Source organism: Monodon monoceros, unplaced genomic scaffold, assembly GCF_005190385.1.
Source record: "Monodon monoceros isolate NGI ecotype Baffin Bay Population unplaced genomic scaffold, NGI_Narwhal_1 Super_Scaffold_18, whole genome shotgun sequence".
Taxonomy (NCBI): Eukaryota; Metazoa; Chordata; class Mammalia; order Artiodactyla; family Monodontidae; genus Monodon; species Monodon monoceros.
In genome coordinates this window covers 93,945,128-93,965,189 of record NW_021703774.1, presented here as the reverse complement: position 1 = coordinate 93,965,189, position 20,062 = coordinate 93,945,128, and the positions used below count along the sequence as shown (strand labels likewise).

Genomic DNA, 20,062 nt, shown 5'->3' with positions numbered 1-20,062 from the left:
GGTATATGAAAAGATGCTCAACGTCAGTAACCATGAAGAAATGTAAATTAAAACCACAATGAGATATCACCTCACACCTGTTAGAAGGGCTATCATCAAAAAGACGAGAAATAACAAGTGTTGACAAGGATATGGTGAAAAGAGAACCACTGTGCACTGTTTGGGAATGTCAATTGCTGCAATCATTATGGAAAACAGTATGAAGGTTCCTAAAAATATTAAAAATAGGACTACCATATGATCCAGCAATTCCACTTCTGGGTATTTATCTGAAGAAAACTAAAACACCAAGTGGAAAAGATATATGCCCCCACTATGTTCTCTATAGTATTGTTTACAGTAGCCAAGACATGGATGCAACCTAAATGTCCATCAATGGATGAATAGGTAAGGAAAATATGGTACATATATACAATGGAATATTATCCAGCCCTCAAAAAGAAGGAAATATTGCCATTTAGGACAACATGGACGGACTTTTACAGCATTATGCTAAGTGAAATAAGGCAGCCAGAGAAAGATAAATACTGGATGATCTCATTTATATGTGGAATCTAAAACAACAACAGCAATAAAAACCCGAATTCATAGCTACAGAGAACAGATTGGTGGTTGCCAGAGGTGGGGAATGGGCAGTGGGGAAAATCGGTTAAAGGGGTCAAAAGTTACAGACGTTCAGTTGTAAGACAAATCAGTCCTGGGGATGATTATGGGGACTATAGGTAATAATATTGTATTTATATTTGAAAGTTGCTAAGAGAGTGATCTTAAAAGTATTCATCATAAGAAAAAATATTGTAACTGTGTAGTGATGGATGTTGACTAAACTAATTGTGGTGATCATTTTGCAATATATACAAATATTGAATCATTATGTTGTACACCTGAAACTAATATAATGTTTTAGGTTGATAGATGTCAATTATTTCTCAATTAAAACAAAAGTGAAGTCCCATTGGATTGTAGTGGGTAGGGAGCTGGGGAATAGTATAAATATGGTATAAAAAGATGTAAGAAACTGAAGCAAGAGCCAGATCGTGCAGAAACTTGCATTCCATGGTGTGACATTTGGATTTTATTCAAGTAGAATGGGAACCACTGGAGTAGTTAAAATGGGGAGTGTTATGACCTAAAACATTTTCAGAATATTTGGAATGCTGGGTAGAAAATGGATAGATGGAGTGGGGAGGGTAAGCGTGAAAATGGAACAGCATTTAGGAGGTGATCCAAGAGCAAAGGGGAGGCATGACATGGGTTCAGAGCAGGCTGGTGACAGAGGTGGATGAATTAGAGCTTTATTTTGAAGGCAGAAGCAATAGTAAGTATGAATGATTTTAATTCTTAGATCAGAGAGGAGCGGTGAAAGGGAGAAATACATGTTTCTTATTTCAAGATGTACTGATTCTATGTATGACCTGTGTATAAGAATAAATTGATCTCCTATGTCCTTCATTCTCAGTTGCCTATATTGGCATCATCGGTGGTTAGCCTGTATTTCCTGGAACTCACAGATGTCTTCAAACCTGTGCACTCTGGATTCAGCTGCTATGACCGGAGTCTTAGCATGCCATACATTGAACCCACACAGGAGGCAATTCCATTCCTCATGCTGCTTAGCTTGGCTTTCGCCGGACCTGCAATTACGGTAAGAATTGCCCCCAAATTGTGTTTGTCAGCCCCAGAAGACGAAGAATGACCACATTTATGTAATAAATGGGTTAAAAGTAAACCAAAAAAATTCTGATATGTTTCCTCATTAACATATTTTTCATGTGTTCATGTCATATCTGAAGTCTGGGAAACTGTGGGGAAGAAACAATTCTATAGCAAACAGACTTTCTTCTCAAAAGTGCATGTTGCTCTCACTTTTTACCAGGTTAGCACTTTTTATGGATTCTGAGCACTGGGCATCCACAACTGTACAGTGAAGAGGGCACAACTCACATTCCTGCCCCCTGCCCCCCGCACAAAATAAAATACTTTAGATTCAGAACAAGCACTTGCATTTTAAAATATATGACATAAAGAAATGCCCTAACCTACTGAAATTGAATTAGAAACATAATTGTTTTTAGTTTGCTAACATACACATTGTGAATAACACACTTTTCAATAAATTCATTAATAAATAACACTGGCCTAGCTTTTACATCATCTCTTATACCCCCAGACTCTACCTAAAGGACAAGAAACATGTTTCAGCGTTAATATTTATTTCTAACAGTAGGAAACCTTACTTTACTTTTATCATGCTCATGAATGACAGAGGAAGTGGTTATTAAATAAAGAGCTTATTCTGGTTCAGTACAGCAGCAGTTTTAGAAAAGTCTCTGCATAGACCTATACTTTTATATAGCTATGGAGAAGCCACCGCAATGAGAAGCCGGCACACCACAGAGAAGAGTAGCCCCCGCTCGCAGCAACTAGAGAAAGCTCGCGAGCAGCAATGAAGATCTAACGCAGCCAAAAATAAATAAATAAATTTATTTTAAAAAATTTCCCTGTATTAAATAATTATAACATGCTATCTACACTATAAATAAATTATATAAAATATTCTCAGAAGATAAAACTGGAACTTAATTTTCCCTAGAACTTTATCATACTTAAAAGATCTCAAAATACTTTGTAAATAAATGAGTTATTTGAGCTTCAGTAACTCTGAGGTGATTGGAACTATTAACGATGTACTTGGAAGTAGCTGAGACTCAGACTAATAAAAACATATTTAAAGTGCATTATTGCTCAGAATAACAGCATTTGCTGGTCATTCCTCTAAATGACTTATAGGAAGTCTACATCATCCAGTCATTTGACAAGAGCAGAAAGAATATATGCTTTAAATCTAGTAGACCAGAAAGCATTTCTCCTAGTTGGAATGTAATACAGAAATTTATCGTAATTGATATAGTATTTGAAATAAAATACATAAGATACTGTACAAATGCTCATGATTCTGCTGAAAAGACTATGCTGATATTTAATCATTTAAATAATTTGCTTTTTATATACCCAGAAGTCTTTCTTCCCTAGGGTGTTTTACTAAGTGGCTAGGAGAGCAAGTCTAACTGTGGCTCTCCCTGCCAGCATCGTTGATCTCACATTGATCCTTTTGCTGACACTGTTACATGTCCTGGAGACAATGACCTTGGCCTCATCATTGTGTTCCTTCTTCGCTGACTCCCTCATTTCCAGGAATAAATTCTCAGTATGCAATTATGCTTTCTGGGGGATTCTGGGTCAACGCTTTCTTTCTTGAGCCTTGAGAAGTGAAAGAAACGAATGCCAACTCCTTCCACAAAGACTGCCTGAATTCCTGGGTCTCTACAGGGCCTCCATAGCTGCTGCAATGCCTCTTAATGGCACAGGAAGCAAACTAGGGAAATATTTACAGCACAGCATCCCTAATTTTCCCCATATCATTCAGGATATTCCACGATGTCAGTCATTCTTTTCGTCCACACTGGCTTCATGGATTTTGAGTAAACAACTTGATGGTAAAACAAATCCTGACTTTATGGGCATCGGATACTGTCTTCCACACCTTTCTCTCTAAACATATATCATATATTTTCTAAATTTCTTTCTAATTTCATTTTCCTCTGTTTTTAAGGCCTTTCCCTGAAACACTGGTCCTATTGTGTCTGTAGTCATTCTGTTCTAGAACCATAATTCTGTCTCTAATCTTACTACATATGTTTCTGCTCCAACTCCTTTCCCCCCTCTTCCTGAAAGTGGAAATAACAGACTCTAATCCCTGACTTTCAAGGATGCCACTTTCTTTTTATCTTTATGGCAGAGTATTAATCTGTTCCAAAATGGAGTGGTGGGGGAAGCAGAGAGGCAGGCTGAATTCTTCCTTTGGAAATGGCTTTCAGATCTCAGTTGCGTGAGGAGAGGCACTTCCTATTTTCACCCATTCACATGAAGAGAAGACAAAGCAAAACAAAAGACCACACATGGGTAATATTCTTTAAAAGGATGTTTATATGAACAAAAGGGAGATCAATTGATTTTTTATACAGGCATTTACATATAAATCATTTAATGTTTGCTTCTCAGTTTCTTTTTTTATGCTTTGAAGGGTGTTTTAAAAATACCTTGTCTTCGTGATGTTGTACAAGAAACTGAAAAATTCCTTGCGTCTCTGTGAAATACATATTCTTATTTCTTTGAAATAGTCCTTAAATTGGAAAATTTCACCCTTAATATTAACTTTTCATTTACTTTTAAGTGATAATGAAACAAGCATTTTGTTTAGTCCTTTGGAGATTGTTTCTCAGGGAAAATAGCACAGAATATCTAGGCTTATCATAAATCTTCATGAAGTCTACATGAATAGAAAAAATGTATATGTTCTCTTCCCTGGAAGTAAAATTTTATTGCATATGATTAAAGGATAAGTATATCTAATTTTATAGAAGAATTGTATTGAAGTTTGATTATAGTTTCTAGAAGGTAACCTAAGCTTTAGGAGACTATACTATCTCCTTTAGGTGGCTATTCCAAGGGCAGTATCCATGTAATAATAAGCAATATATTTCCTCTCTACATCTCCCCTGAAGCTGAGTCACTTCAGAATCTCTTCCAAAAATCTGTCCATGATATTTGACGTGCAAAAAAAAAATGGTATTGTTTCTTTTCAGGCTTGTATACAGCATAAACAGAATATTGTGAGAAGATGCTTGTCATAGACTGTTTTATATTTACAAATGACAAGATCAACAAATAATTTTCTTGTCAACACCTAATCCCTGAAACTAAATTGCATCACAACAGTGTGCCATTCAGAACTGGGAAACAAGCAGGAGCATTTGGGAATACATCAGGAAGCAGCTCTCCTTTCCCTGAAGATAATTCTATCTTTAAAGCAAATTAAGGGACTTCCCTGGCGGTCCAGTGGTTGGGACTCCGCGCTTCCAATGCAAGGGGTGCTCGTTCAATCCCTGGTCGGGGAACTAGGATCCCACATGCCACGTGGCACAGACAAAAGATTAAAAAAAAATAACTGCAAATTAAATCATTTTGAAAATTCATACAATGACATGTAGGTCAAGGTTAAATGAATAGTAGTGTGAGGAGAAAATTAATGTGCTCCATAGAGAGAGGCAAAGTTGGGTGAAGTCAAAATACTGACAAGAAACCTCTATCCATAATCAAGCCAAAGAGTATGAAAGCGCTCTCCTGACATATGAGTTTTGAGCATATTAAACGACTAAATTAAAACTCCTGAAGTCTCAAGATCCCTTGAGATAATAACTGTGGTGTTGTTTAAGAAACGTTTCTGTAATGGCACTAAACAAATAAATTCTTCTATAATTTAGCATTCGTGGATAAGATGTGAATCACTATTTACATGTATGATTACAAAGAAAGAAACAAAATTATTCACAGAATTATTATTGAAGAAGTGAAGATGAAATCAATCTCAATGCATTTCAGAACATATTTCAGAAATGAGTGGTTAATTTTTTTGAAATGATGAATTTGAGATAATCATGATAATATTCTACATGCATGGTGGGTCATGTCATGTCTTTCTGTGCAGAATAACCTGTTGTGTTTCTATGTCTAACAAAGTGATAATGTAGTATGATATTTTTCAAGACGTATAAATAATTAATTTAGTATTCAATGATTTGAAAAAAATTCCTCTTGATTATTTCTATTTGATTGTTCATAAAGGAGTTTATCATGTATGCCACAAGATTTTCACACATGTATGGTGACTGGTAGTTTCATTAGGAAAATTATTTTTATACAAATAAAGGTTCTTTATAATTGTACACATACCATATTGCCTATGGTACTAAATATAGCAGATTGAACATTTGAAGCATAAGGTCATAGACTTACAGTCATTAGTTTAAAAAAAGATAATTTTAAGTACTTTATAAAATAAGTGTTAAGTTGGTATTGAGAACTGGGAAGTTTCCCTTGGAAAATGTGTTTCAGCTAATAATCATGGTGATAATCTTTAAAATGACATGATCACATACCTAAGGGACTGCCATTCCCTACTTTTCTCAGTTCCACATTTTTACCCATATCAACTCTAATTTCACAGTAATCTCTTTGGCACAGTAACCCCAAATATTTAAGATTTTTTGCATAAATAAAACTCATAATCTCAAATCTTGCTTTTCTTATACAGAATAGCTACCAGCCCAAATGCCCAAGGTAATTAGCCAATGAGAATCCCACAGCGAAGGTAACAAAAGCAAATCCCACAATGCCAGGCACTTTGCTAGATAGTGAGGATAAAAGGTAAAAAAGAAATAAATGGTCTTCCCTCAGAGGGTCATAGGCAAGTGAGAAATAATCAAATGAATAATCAAAGTGCACTAATCAAGCTATGCTAGAGGGAAGGACAAGATACTAAGAGAGCCCCACGGAAGGGGACATAATTCAATTTAGGGTATAGTAAAGAATTTCAGGGAAAAGTTCCTGAAGGAAATGATGCCTAAATATATTGAGTTTCTTCACTGATGTCCTATGTCCTAGAATCCTACAGCAAGTGCCCTGTTCCTTATCTTAAGTATGGTCCTCTGTTCACTGTAAACACATTTTCTAAATATTTCATACCTAAGACATATTACTCAGTATGAGTGGATAACTCTTCAGAAATTAGCCACATCAATTCCATTTCAATTGCCCTGGAGGGTTTTCACCCAGAAGTTCCTGCTTACCTAGATTCTCTTATAATCTACATTCTCCAATAAGATAGTTACTAGCCACATGTGGTTATTTCATTTTAAATCTAATTGATTTACATTTTAAATAATTAACTAAGTACAATGAAATGAAATTAAAAATTCAGCTCCTCAATTGCAGTAGCTAAATTTCAAGTGCTCAGTAGTCAGTAGTGCTGTTTCAAGTGCTCAGTAGTGGTTTACCATATCGGACAATGCAGAAAATATGTCCATCATCACAGAAAAGTTTACTGGACAGCTCTGCTTTAGGAAGCACCTTTCTTCCCTCATGTTTGCTTTTCATGGGTTGGTCCTTCTGCTCAATCCCCAAATTATTTTCTTGAAACAATATGCTAATAAAATGTTCCTGATTCTAACTCTAGTACGTATTTTATTCTCCCCTCAGGCACCTTGTCTTCATGGTTTCAAGAATGAAATGTCAAGATTCTAAGAGTTAGAGCAGAATCAGTCACTATGTGATTAATCAGTTAGGTGTCACTGGGTATTGCTGGGCATAGGGTCACAGTCTGGGTGCTGCAACCGCATTAAAATGCCAGGATGCTGTCACACCCTTGACCAGTATGTAGGAGCACAGAAGATCCAGCAGTGCTCTTTACAGTGCCCTGATTGCTTACTTCTCACTGCTTCCTCAAATACTCAGGAGACACTGCTCACATCTCTAAAGGTCTTACGAAAAATACATCTTGACTTTATTGAAAATATGGCATGTTAAGAGATAACTTATACTTCATTTGTACCCGTTAAATCCAATTTGAACACCCTCTTGTCTTTGCAGATTATGGTAGGGGAAGGAATTCTCTACTGTTGCCTATCCAAAAGAAGGAATGGAATTGGCCTGGAGCCCAATATTAATGCCGGAGGCTGCAACTTCAACTCTTTCCTTAGAAGAGCGGTCAGATTCGTTGGTAGGTGTGGGAAACCACAAAGAAAGGAAATGTTTTTCAAATAGAAATGTTATATTTAATTACAGATATTAAGTCCTTAAATCTATAATTTAGATGTATAATGTCAAATACATGATGAATTTTACATTATTAAAAAAAATCCCATTAAAACACCCAAATTTGAGTTTTGTATCTAAAATGTGTTATTTACAGTTATAACCTCTGTTTGAGAGCCAACATGCCATGCATTTCAGTATATTTTTGTCTTAGCTCTGGTAGAAGCATGAATTTACTTTAAAATAGTTCCTTGGATCTGTGTTCATTTTTTAAAATGGAGAATAAATGTCAGCAGGCCAGTATGAATGGATAACCCTTCAGAAACTACTTTAGCCACATCAGTGATTCCATTTCAATTGTCCTGGAGTGTTTTCATCGAGAAGTTACCGCCCATGAAAATGTCACCATAGAGTACGGCATCAAGGCTATTTTTCCTTGGTTATATCATCTAACTTTACCTCCTATTTTTTGAGACCTACAGGAAATCAGTGGGCCTGCATCAGAATCAAGCCAGATCTAAGCCTTCATCTCTTCTGATTAGCATGTGACTATCTTAATATTGTTTGAGTCACAGACCTTTTTTTTTTAACTGAGTTGAAAAGTCAAGCCAAAGTACATCACCCCAATGTAAATGCTTTAATTGATTCCCTGTAAATCAGTAAAAAGTTATTTCTACCTTTAACGTCTCAGCTGAAAGGAATAGGTAGCTTCATTTAATACCTAGTAGATAATTAAATACAATCACCTCTCCCGCTAGAGGAAAACATCTGGTCTAAATCATGCCCTAGACTCTGCCCCACTATGAAAGGCACATCTTTGCCACACAAGGACTGTACGGCAAGAATAATCCCCTTACCAGGGTCATGAACTAAGACAAAGTAAAACTTCAGGACATATAGCTGATCTCAGGAAAAGTTTTCCTACTGTAACAAAATGCTGTGGCAAAGTGGCACATAACCTCTCTGAAAAGCCTCATGATGGTGAGGATGGGCCATCCTTTCCTAGAGAAGCGTGCCCCAGAGTCAGCAACGCTCATCCCCTGGGGGGCCTAGAGATTCTCTTTCTCCAAAGGTAAAAATGAGTGGGTTTCCTCACTTATCCATACTCCTCTCCAAGATCTTACATGCTGCTAGGAATTAGAATGTATAAATAAAAGTCCAGTGTCATGAATACGGGTGAGTGGGTGGAGAAATAATTGGGAGAGTGGTTTTTAGGTGACAATAAGCAGAGAAGGAAAATGCAAAAAGAGGTAACATACAGGCCAACCATCTTGGTCTAGAGGAATCCACTGATGAGTTACCCAGGTGCCTGTCACAGTGATTTCTATGAGCAAATCAGAGATCAGAATCCAGGCTATCAAGTCAGAGTGACTCCAGGGTGTCTAGACAATGCAGAGGGAGAAGGTGAGTTCAGATCATGTGTATGTGAGCAGAGCTAGATTCCCAAGGATAAAGCCAGGCAAGGGACTTGAAGCAGGAATGGAGTTCGAGTGTCCAAGCCTGCATCAGGGTTTGTGAGTTTATGGTTTCATACTGGGCCCAGGAGATAAAAGAAAGATAGAATTTCAACCGGGATATTTAAGAATATCATCTCTGAATTCCAAACATGAAGGAAGCCTCCCTACAGCTCTGTACTTGTATGATTATTGTTTCCTGCCCTTTTCTCTGTTTTAATTAGAATTCCTGGTATAATGAACATTTTTGGCAACTGTGGCTGTAGATAGGGACTACTGGGGAGAGAGAGCCCTGGAAGCTCAAACGTGCTGAGCAATTTACAACGATTTTGAATTTTGCTTCATTCCCCATATTTAATTCTTCTCAAATCACACAGCTGTCACCTTAACATTTTCCAAGTGTCTGTCAAGTGATCTATGGTTCATGATATTAAGAATTGGCCCAGTTTAACCCAACTGACAAAAATACCTCAAATGACTACTTTGGAAATACTCACTGCCCTTATTTTGGATTTCAGTATCTGTTTGAAAGTTTAGGCATTTTCTTTACTATCTTCCTGAAATGAACTCAGAGAAAATGATCACGACAGATGTGAAGATTGTCATGTTAATGTGTAATAAGCATGGTTGATGATGGCACATCAGCATTAAGCACTAGCTTGGTAACAGTTTCTTTCCTTTTGCTTATAGGTGTTCATGTGTTTGGACTCTGCTCTACAGCTCTCATCACAGATATCATCCAGCTGTCCACAGGCTACCAGGCACCATACTTTCTGACTGTGTGCAAGCCAAACTATACCTCTCTGAATGTGTCTTGCAAAGAGAATTCCTACATTGTAGAAGATATTTGCTCAGGATCTGATCTTACAGTTATCAACAGCGGCAGGTTAGAAACGGAGATTATGAAAATTTCCGTCAGTGTTTTCATTGTTCATTAATAGCTTGGGGTATCATCGCAGGCATACATTTTTCAATCATAATGATTTTGGTTTTATTTTTCTTTTCAATTCAGTGATCTCTTTAGGGATAATACCATAGAAACCCACTAGTGGTTCATTCTGAATCCTTCTGTCTGTCTCCAAATTTCAGCCTCACATTCATGCCACTCATCTTCATATCACCAAACCCCAATCATGTTCTGTGATTTACCCTGTACTACCTATGGTTTTAGGTTATCACAATTGGTTTATTTTAGATATTTATAGTTAGTCATGGCTTAGAGTCAGTATGTGTCATGTAGTGACTTAAGTGGAAGGCTAAAATATCTATGATATTTCCAGCTTCATTATATATTTTATTAAAAAAAAAAGAAATCATATGAATTTTCCTTTTGGTAGTGTTTTAAAAGAAATAGCATCTAGGATTGCATATGTCTTCTTTGAGTAAACTCAGAAAATCTGTACAGCTTCTGACCTTGCATTTCAGAAAATAAAAACTGAAAAACCCAAGAAACTACCAAGACATTAAATTGTTTTCAATCAATAAAGTAAAAAAAAAAAAAAACTTATATGGAAAGAGAAGTCCAAAAGAAATAAATTACAGAAGGATGAAGGGCAACAAAAAAAGATATAAGAATTGTATTTTTCACTCACTGAGTTCCCAAAGATTGAGTCAAAAATAAGTTAAGTACACTTGAAGAATCAGAGACTTATATTATGTAATTATATACATTCACGATCTTACGATCCATTCAATTCAATAATTTTGAACCTACATTTAAGACCTATGCTCTCTATTCTTTCTCAATTCTTTTACATTTTCTTGTCTGTGTTGAATGGTAGTCCTTTTTATTGAGTACCAAATAATTAGGAGGACATTAATAAAACGGCATTTTATTTTTTCCATTTTTTATCCATTAAAAGAAATCTCTATTCTCCATCTGTCTGTCCTTTACAGTGTCTCTCTCACTATCCTCTGTTCTACCTCTCCCACCTTGCTTCTTATTTCACTAAATAATATACTCTGTGATTTTGGAGATAATGATTATTTTAAAGTGGGATAGATAGAGAAACATTTTGTTAAAATTAGACTTTTTCGATGCTCTCTAGAGTGTAAAAAAACACATCTAGACCTGCCGCTGTGAGAAAATAATTTTGTCTTTTAAATTTGTATGTAAATGAAACCATATATTTAAGAGCATAGAAAAAGTTTAAAAGCTTTAAAATCTTAGGTTTTATAAACCTTTAAGCTGACATAATTATAATACCAATAAACAATTATAATGCTTTCCATTCCATTTCTACTTTCAACCATCATTCCAACGGTATAAAGAAGTGATCCCTAACAAAGCTAACACTTTACATTGGAAAGTGCATCACTACTCTACTTTAATAGTAATGGTGATTAGCAGCGTTTATTTTATCACTCAGATCTTTCTCCAGAAAACTAAACAGAAATTAAAGTTACTGCTTATTATCTTGAGGCTTTTAAGTTGAACACTGTAACCACCCAGTGTTCTTGAGATGATTGTTAGCAGTATTTCAGAAACAGAAGGCATAATTTGACTCTTTTCCTTTGGCAGAAAATCATTCCCTTCACAACATGCGACCCTTGCTGCCTTTGCAGCTGTGTACATTTCGGTAAGTAACTGGGTCTTTTTTGTCAAACTGCGTCCTAGAGAAAATCAGAGAAATGAGTGTTGTCTCCAATGACTAATTAGATTATACAGCTGTGTAATAGCAGAACAGTAAACTTTAGCACAGCAGTCCTTCAATACAATGGCATCAGAAATAGAAACTGGATGCTACTATAAAGAGTAAGATAATTTTTTGACACAGTCATAATGTTTATTTAGCCTCATACCTCTTTAATGTAATATTATACTTCACGGGAGGATACTGTAAACTACATGAATGTTATAAATTCTAAAATTGAAAGAATTGTGTTAAGTACACACACACACACACACACACACACACACCACACACTTTCGTTTCAGTTTTTATGTAACAGTGAGTTCTAAGTCAGTGTTGATAAATGCTATACAATGAATTGTCACCATATCTGATTACTAGTCCACTAGATATTATGTGAAAAAAATGGATTGAAATTATGTGACAAATAACATGGAGACTAACCAGTTATCTGGATAATTCTACGGCTTCAATTTTTTTCCAGACTTTTGTGTAATTATATGAGAGATCTGTTATTTATTTGATGAATTTTGTCATGTATTTCCTTTTTTTCAGGGATAGAATATAGCCATAGCAGGGGGAATGGAACAGTAAAATTGATGTCACGTGTATCAGACTTTTGAGTTTACCTTTTTATTTGATTATAATTGAATAGTAAAATGACCTTTCTTACATACTTAACCCAGTTCTTTCATTTTAAAGATGTACTTCAATTCCACACTAACGGATTCCTCTAAGCTTCTGAAACCTCTCTTGGTCTTCACCTTTATCATCTGTGGAATCATCTGTGGGCTAACACGGATAACTCAGTATAAGAACCACCCAGTTGATGTCTATTGTGGCTTTTTAATAGGAGGAGGAATTGCTCTATACTTGGTAAATAATTTATTACTATTCAATAAAGCACAGTTTAAAACGGAAAACATGCAGAAAATTTGTTTTGCACTGTAATGATTTACTTGCAATATAGTTTATATCTATGAGAAAATCTCTGACTGCATCTCCATTCTAAGCCAAAACATATATCCCACTTTCAGTAAAATAATTTACTAAACTCTTACCATGGGCCAGAAACTGTGATTTTAGAAAGATTATTGCATTTTACCCTTACCCCTCCCACCAAAAACAAAAGTCAGGGGCTACTATTACTAGTATAATTTTATAGATAAGGAAAGTAAGGTTAGTGAAAGTGAAAGTTTAATGGAAAATTATATACTTTGCCCAACATCACAAATGTAGCATCTGGATATAACTATGATCCAACTAATATTGAATTCTTTAGCAGTACTCTATTTTCAAGGCCGATCTTCCTTCAAGAATACCCTCAACATAAGGAAACTGAGATTGTCCATTTCATTCATTCATTCATTCATTCATTCATTTTACATTTATTCAATATCTGATCCGTGCCAGGTACTATACTGAGCATCGGAACACTAATAAATAAGGTACATCTTTTATGAGTTTCAGTGCAAAGATTAATAAAAGTATAAATGATTACAACATGTTAAATGATGTATTAGGTATGAACAAAGAGCTCTGAGGATAGCAAACTGCCCAAGGAAGTTAGGGAAGTCTTCATAGAACTGATACGGTTTTTAAAAAATGAGAGTTTCTTAGGGTAAAGAAAGGAGGGCATCCAAGCTGAAGAAACTGCATATGCAAAAAGATGGACATGTGAATGAGCGAGTCTAAGTGGAGGGTGAGGGAACAGAAGGAATGAGAGATAATGGCCAGGTTTCTAGCTTGAAAGACTGGCAGATGGTGACTTCGTTAGCTGACCTGGTAAATGATAGAGGAAGCAAATTGGTGGAGGGAAAGGAGGTGTACAAACTCAATTTAAGGATCAACAGGCAGTTGAATAGTTGGGTCTGGAGCTTAAAGTAGCAATGAGTGGTGGAGAATAGATTTGGGAATCATGGACATTATCGGTGGAAGTACCATTATAGTTATGGCGGTATATAAAATTGCCAGGTCCTAAGAACAAAAGGAGCCAGGGAAGCACCAATATGCAAGCCGCCTGCAGAAGAAAAAAGGCAATAATGAAAGAAACTAAGAGAATCTACAGAGAAATAAAAATTAACTGTCTATTGGAACCATTCTAAATCTTGTGGTCTTGGTGTACTTGTGAAAGGCATTACGAGAAAATGCTTACAAAAAATAGTAAACGTACTGAAGTGAGCATTGATTTATTTTTTTTTCATTTTTATATACTAGCATAGTCAGGATTGTCACTTCAAATCTCATACTGCCTCATATACTTTCCTCAGTGGAGGAGAAAGCCATCAAATGAAAGTTAGTGTGTCAGGAATTGTGCATAAGCCTGTGTTGCCCATGGGAGTATTCACTGGCAACGGGTGTTACAGAGTATGACTGAGAACTGTTTCTCTCCAGTTCATGTATTGCTTTTGTACATGTCTGATTTTCATGGTTTCCTGGAGTCCCAAGGGTTTGGGCTTGAATCTCAATTCTCCTGCTATTTGGCCAAGTTTTCTTCACCTGTAAAATGAGGATAATAGCTATCTGCCTCATATCATAAGAAGGATTAAACAGCTATATTTATTAAGCCCAGTGCTGGGCACTGAATTTTGAACAATATAAGCAGAGGTTATGTACAGTCTAGTGGAGGATGGTCCTAGACTTAACAAATTTAAATACAATCATTTTTTAAACTAATTTTTATTGGAGTATAGTTGCTTTACAATGTTGTGTTAGTTTCTTGCTGTACAGCAAAGTGAATCAGTCATACATATACATATATCCACTCTTTTTTAGATTTTTTCCCATTTAGGTCATCACAGAGTACTGAGTAGAGTTCCCTGTGCTATACAGTAATTATTAATGGAACATTAGGGAGGGACTGTTCATCCTGGAAACTCTGGCAGTGTGAGCATAGATAGGTATTATTTAGAAGAAGATTTTAAACAGGAATTAAAGTACTTGGAGAGGCAGAATCTTGACTTTATTCCATTCCTGTTTACATTCTGCCCTGAAACTGTAAATTTATCAGTTCTAAGCCAATGCTGTTGTTCATTTTTAGGCACTCTATAAAATGTCAAATCCGTAAAATTCCTTCCATTTGATTTGAAAAGTAGACAGTGGCTACCTTCTATTGAAATTAGCTTGCAAATAGGTATTTGCTGCTGGCTCTTATCTCTAAACTAAACATCTCAAAAACTAAAAATCCAGCAGGGATTAGAGCATCTATGTGTCAAAAGCCTAAAGTTTCTGAAGCTGAACTTTAGCCTTTTTCAGATTTTTATCCCCCAAATCTGAAACAAACAAAAAATTGATGACCTGAGTATGAAGACAAGATTAAATAAAGTTTGGTTCAAATTTACTGTAATAGTACTGAGTTGATCAAATATTGCTTTCAAAATTTAAGACCAGGTTTAAATCAGGAAAGAACATGAATGCCCCAATCTAGTGACAGTTTCTGCCCTCTCTTCCAAGAACATTCTGGAAAATGTTGAACAGAGGGCTGTGCTCCATGTGAGTTGTAAAAATATGTGTCTCTGGCCCCACTACAAAATCTGATATCATGTTTTATGAATGACTCGTTCTGTATTTCCACATCTGTTCTGCTTTCCAGCATGAGGTATGATTGAAAATGGTAGACAATATAAATCAGTTAAGCCATTTGAGGTGTCACTCAACAAGTGGTTCATAAATCCAGAAAAATGAATTCCTTTGAAAAGGGGAAGAATGCTCTGATTTCTCTCATTGTCTGACTTCTCTTCTCAAAACAGAGGACAAGATTGTCAAAAACATCCCAGTGGGATGGAGAAAGGAGAGAAAATCCAACTAATAATAAAAAGTAATGGGGCTTCCCTGGTGGTGCAGTGGTTGAGAGTCCGCGTGCCGATGCAGGGGACACGGGTTCGTGCCCCGGTCCGGGAAGATTCCACATGCCGCGGAGCGGCTGGGCACGTGAGCCATGGCCGCTGAGCCTGCGCGTCCGAAGCCTGTGCTCCGCAACGGGAGAGGCCACAACAGTGAGAGGCCCACGTACCGCCAAAAAAAAAAAAAAAAAAAAAAAGTAATGGACTCCATAGTTCTGAACAGTTAGTTCAGTGATTTATGATATAACTTACAAACTATTTCCTGAGTAATTGTACCTTTAGGTTTTGGTTATTTGTATTAGTCAATGGTTTATAGAGAACACACACTTATTTATGTGCCTCAGTACATCCTCCAAGGCAAACTCCCAGTAACCATGTCTTCTAATGCATGATATTTATTGTTTCTTCCAACATTAGGGTCTGTATGCTGTGGGGAATTTTCTGCCTAGCGAAGAGAGTATGTTTCAGCACAGAGAAGCCCTCAGGTCTCTGACAGACCTCAATCAAGACCCCAGCCGAGTTTTATCTGCTAAAAATGGTAGCAGTAGTGACGGAATTGCTCACACAGAAGGCATCCTCAACCGAAACCATAGAGATGCTAGCTCATTGACAAACCTCAAAAGAGCAAATGCTGATGTAGAAATCATCACTCCACGGAGCCCCATGGGGAAGGAAAACATGGTTACCTTCAGCAATACCTTGCCTAGAGCCAACACCCCATCCGTGGAAGACCCTGTGAGAAGAAACGCCACCATTCATGCCTCTATGGATTCTGCTAGATCCAAGCAGCTCCTCACCCAGTGGAAGAATAAGAATGAAAGTCGTAAGTTGTCCCTGCAGGTTATAGAGACCGAGCCTGGACAGTCACCACCCAGATCCATTGAAATGAGGTCAAGCTCGGAGCCGTCGAGGGTGGGGGTCAATGGAGACCACCATGGTCCCGGCAATCAGTACCTCAAGATCCAGCCTGGCACCGTCCCCGGGTGTAACAACAGTATGCCTGGGGGACCAAGAGTGTCCATTCAGTCCCGCCCCGGGTCCTCACAGTTAGTGCACATCCCTGAGGAGACGCAGGAAAACATAAGCACCTCCCCCAAAAGCAGCTCCGCTCGGGCCAAGTGGCTGAAAGCTGCGGAGAAGACCGTGGCCTGTAATAGAAGCAACAGCCAGCCTCGAATCATGCAAGTCATAGCCATGTCCAAGCAGCAGGGCGTCCTCCAAAGCAGCCCCAAGAACACCGAAGGCAGTACGGTCTCCTGCACTGGCTCCATCCGCTACAAAACCTTGACAGACCACGAACCCAGTGGGATCGTGAGGGTTGAGGCTCACCCGGAGAACAACAGGCCCGTCATACAGATCCCGTCCACCGAAGGCGAAGGCAGTGGCTCCTGGAAATGGAAAGCCCCTGAAAAGGGCAGCCTTCGCCAAACTTATGAACTCAACGATCTCAACAGGGACTCCGAAAGCTGTGAGTCCCTGAAAGACAGTTATGGCTCTGGAGATCGAAAGAGAAGCAACATTGATAACCACGAGCATCACCACCATGGAATCACCACCATCCGCGTCACCCCAGTAGAGGGCAGCGAAATTGGTTCAGAGACCCTGTCCATTTCTTCTTCCCGCGACTCCACCCTGCGGAGAAAGGGCAACATCATCTTAATTCCTGAAAGAAGCAGCAGCCCTGAAAACACTAGGAATATCTTCTACAAAGGAACCTCCCCAACACGGGCTTATAAGGATTGAGGGATGGCCATTCAATCATTTGGGCCACCCCCAAAAGACCACGTGTAGATTCTACCAGTGCTCTGTTCCAGCGAATCGAGAACCTTCTCACCAAACTAGATTATACACCATCAGCCCGGAACTCAGTGACTCTTGAGAACTACTCTACCCAAGCTTGTAGACTTCACATCAAGGAGAGGGAAAAGCACAATGCAAGAACCTAACTAATGTGATAATGTGAAGACTCTTCTTAAGACCTACCTTCAAACTCAAATGGTTTGCAGAGGGTAGTATCAAAAGAAAGTGGTTTCCTTCAATGTATACTATTGTACTTCCTGAATGTGCCAACTTTAGGGATCTTTCTTTATAATTAGCTGTGGGAATCCAGAACACATGTTTTCCCTATAGCAGAGGCCATGCAGTATTATATATTCATTTTGCAGAGTCTGCACCAAGAGCTCAATACGGGTGGTGCTGATCATTATAGTACGTATACCATGTAAACTCTCAAATTCTATTTAGCTGTGAAATAGTGATGTGCAACTCCTTGTCAAAGAAATGCTACTGTATTAAGAAGATGTTGGCTTCTTTGTGTTAGAATAGGACACCCTGCGGCTTCTCTGTAGTGGCTCTGTCACAGTCAAAAAAAAAACGAAAAGGTTTTGTGCATTTCTTCAAAATTATGCTTTCTTCAACAACAAAAATTGATAGGGATATTTTCAGTGAAAGAGAATACTTTTCTGCATAGCTTTTTGCTGCTTACTTTTTATTTAAATATAGTTACTGCTAATGAAAAATCTGTTTTTAGTGAGTAAATTTGAATAATTTAAAAAATACTGTTTTAGAGAGTCTTTTGAAATTGTGATCATATTTTGCATTTTATGCCTTCTCCTTTATTGATTTAAATTTTTTATGTTATAGATATGTTGTTCTATTTTTAAAGCAAAAATAACAGTTGACATTCTTTGAGCAAAATATACTGCTGTGAATTTATAAACAAGGAATATGAACCAAAACTCGACATTGTGGGTTACATTGACAGCAGTGTTGGTCATGTCTAACCTTAGATGTTTCCAGCCAACTGGCTTATGTTGCTATCTTAAGTAATCCAAAAATTTCGTTTGTTCCAGATTATTAACTTTTTTTTATATCCTAATAACCAGTAAATTAGAGCCACAGTAGTTGGGTTTTACCGTCTTCTCTAAAGTATTTTTGTTAATTGGATACCAACAGGGAGAATCTGAAAAAGATGTAAATTGTTAAGAAGAAAATCACAGTATACGTTAAGAATGTATTTCTTCAAAATATCTAGATAGGCACAGTTTTTGTGCTCAACATACAAATGACAGTTTTTGCTACCTATCCTGAATGAAGCCTTCAACTTAAATGAAACAAAACCAATATTATCAATAAGAAGATAAAAACAAAACATTTTGAAGTGTCTTCCAAGTTAAAATTTTATTTTAAGTATGAAGAAATATTTGGTTCCTGTAATTTAGTATTAAACCTTTTTTTTTTTTTTTTTGCGGTATGTGGGCCTCTCACTGTTGTGGCCTCTCCCGTTGCGGAGCACAGGTTCTGGACGTGCAGGCTCAACGGCCATGGCTCACGGGCCCAGCCGCTCTGCGGCATGTGGGATCTTCCCGGACCGGGGCACGAACCCGTGTCCCTTGCATCGGCAGGCGGACTCTCAACCACTGCGCCACCAGGGAAGCCCAGAGTATTAAACCTTTTTACACTATTTCTGAAGAATTCTAACGTGCATTTGATGATTGCCAAGGGGACAAAAGGTAACAACAGTGCTGGTTGATCTGATCTCAGTTTAATTTTCAGTGAGAACAGAAGTAGTTGTTTAGAGATGAGTAGTACCACATTCTTATCAACTTCTACCAGAAAAGGGCAGAGATTTGTAGAGTAACCAACCTCCTAAAGCATTAGGGATTTAGCTGAAACCAGCAGAATTGAAAACTCTGGCAATAAAATACAGATTCAACTATACCCCTTCTGGCAATTTCCATCTCAGAGAGGGGAGTGAGAGTACAATGTTGCCTTCCCCATTTCTTAACCACTACCACAACCATTATGACACTCCTACTGGCTTTTGCCAATTTATAGAGAGGAAGGGGGACTGGTTTTAGTGCTCTGAAGGAAAAAAAAAGCTGCAGCATTTCAGGTGCAGTTATGATGTTTCCTAATCTTTCCTATTTCTTAACAGAAGATTTTAAAGTACTTCTCTAGTCATCGAAGGTTTTTTTTCTTTACATAAATATTGATATATTCGTTTTCTACTCCAAGTGCCAAAGGCTACAGTTTTTAATGACTTAAATTGTACCACACTGTTAAGGAAATATAATGATAGTCACTAGAACTCAGACCTCTGCATGTATATTTGATAACACATCTTTTGTATAAAAAAATTACAAAAAAAATTGTTTACATTCCACTGGTACCTTAATTTAAAATAAATGAGACTAACAGGTGTTATCTCTTCTTAGTGTTCTATTTATCTTATTTGCTAATGAGAGCACTTCTTCCCTTGTTAGGCTGTGCTTTATTGATAAAATCAAGTACTGAATAAAGAGAGTTAATTATCTTTTTAAAGTAAATAAAATTATGAAAATATATATGATATATATAAAGTATTGTGTTTAATAAAATGTTATGCAATGTTTTCCAAACTGATAAAGTTTGTAAAGTGCTATAATGTATTTTGTTAAGTACAGATCAGAGCTATTGTGTGAGTATATTGTGCTAACAT

The 20,062-nt window shown here is 37.2% G+C and overlaps 1 protein-coding gene across 2 annotated transcripts in view; it reads left to right on the top strand.

Annotated features, from left to right (window-relative positions):
- PLPPR4 (phospholipid phosphatase related 4) overlaps window positions 1–17,716 on the top strand; it is a 36,834-nt gene extending 19,118 nt beyond the window's left edge. The window contains exons 2-7 of one of the 2 annotated variants that reach the window (XM_029228910.1): window positions 1,460–1,645; window positions 7,489–7,618; window positions 9,798–9,993; window positions 11,629–11,686; window positions 12,443–12,616; window positions 16,000–17,521. In XM_029228910.1, the coding sequence (XP_029084743.1) occupies window positions 1,460–1,645; window positions 7,489–7,618; window positions 9,798–9,993; window positions 11,629–11,686; window positions 12,443–12,616; window positions 16,000–17,325 (2,070 nt within the window). In that variant the 3' untranslated portion in view covers window positions 17,326–17,521. Of the gene's footprint in view, window positions 1–1,459; window positions 1,646–7,488; window positions 7,619–9,797; window positions 9,994–11,628; window positions 11,687–12,442; window positions 12,617–15,999 lie in introns of both variants that reach the window. The other variant, XM_029228911.1, reaches the window with a different exon arrangement.
- Window positions 17,717–20,062: the final 2,346 nt, after the last annotated feature.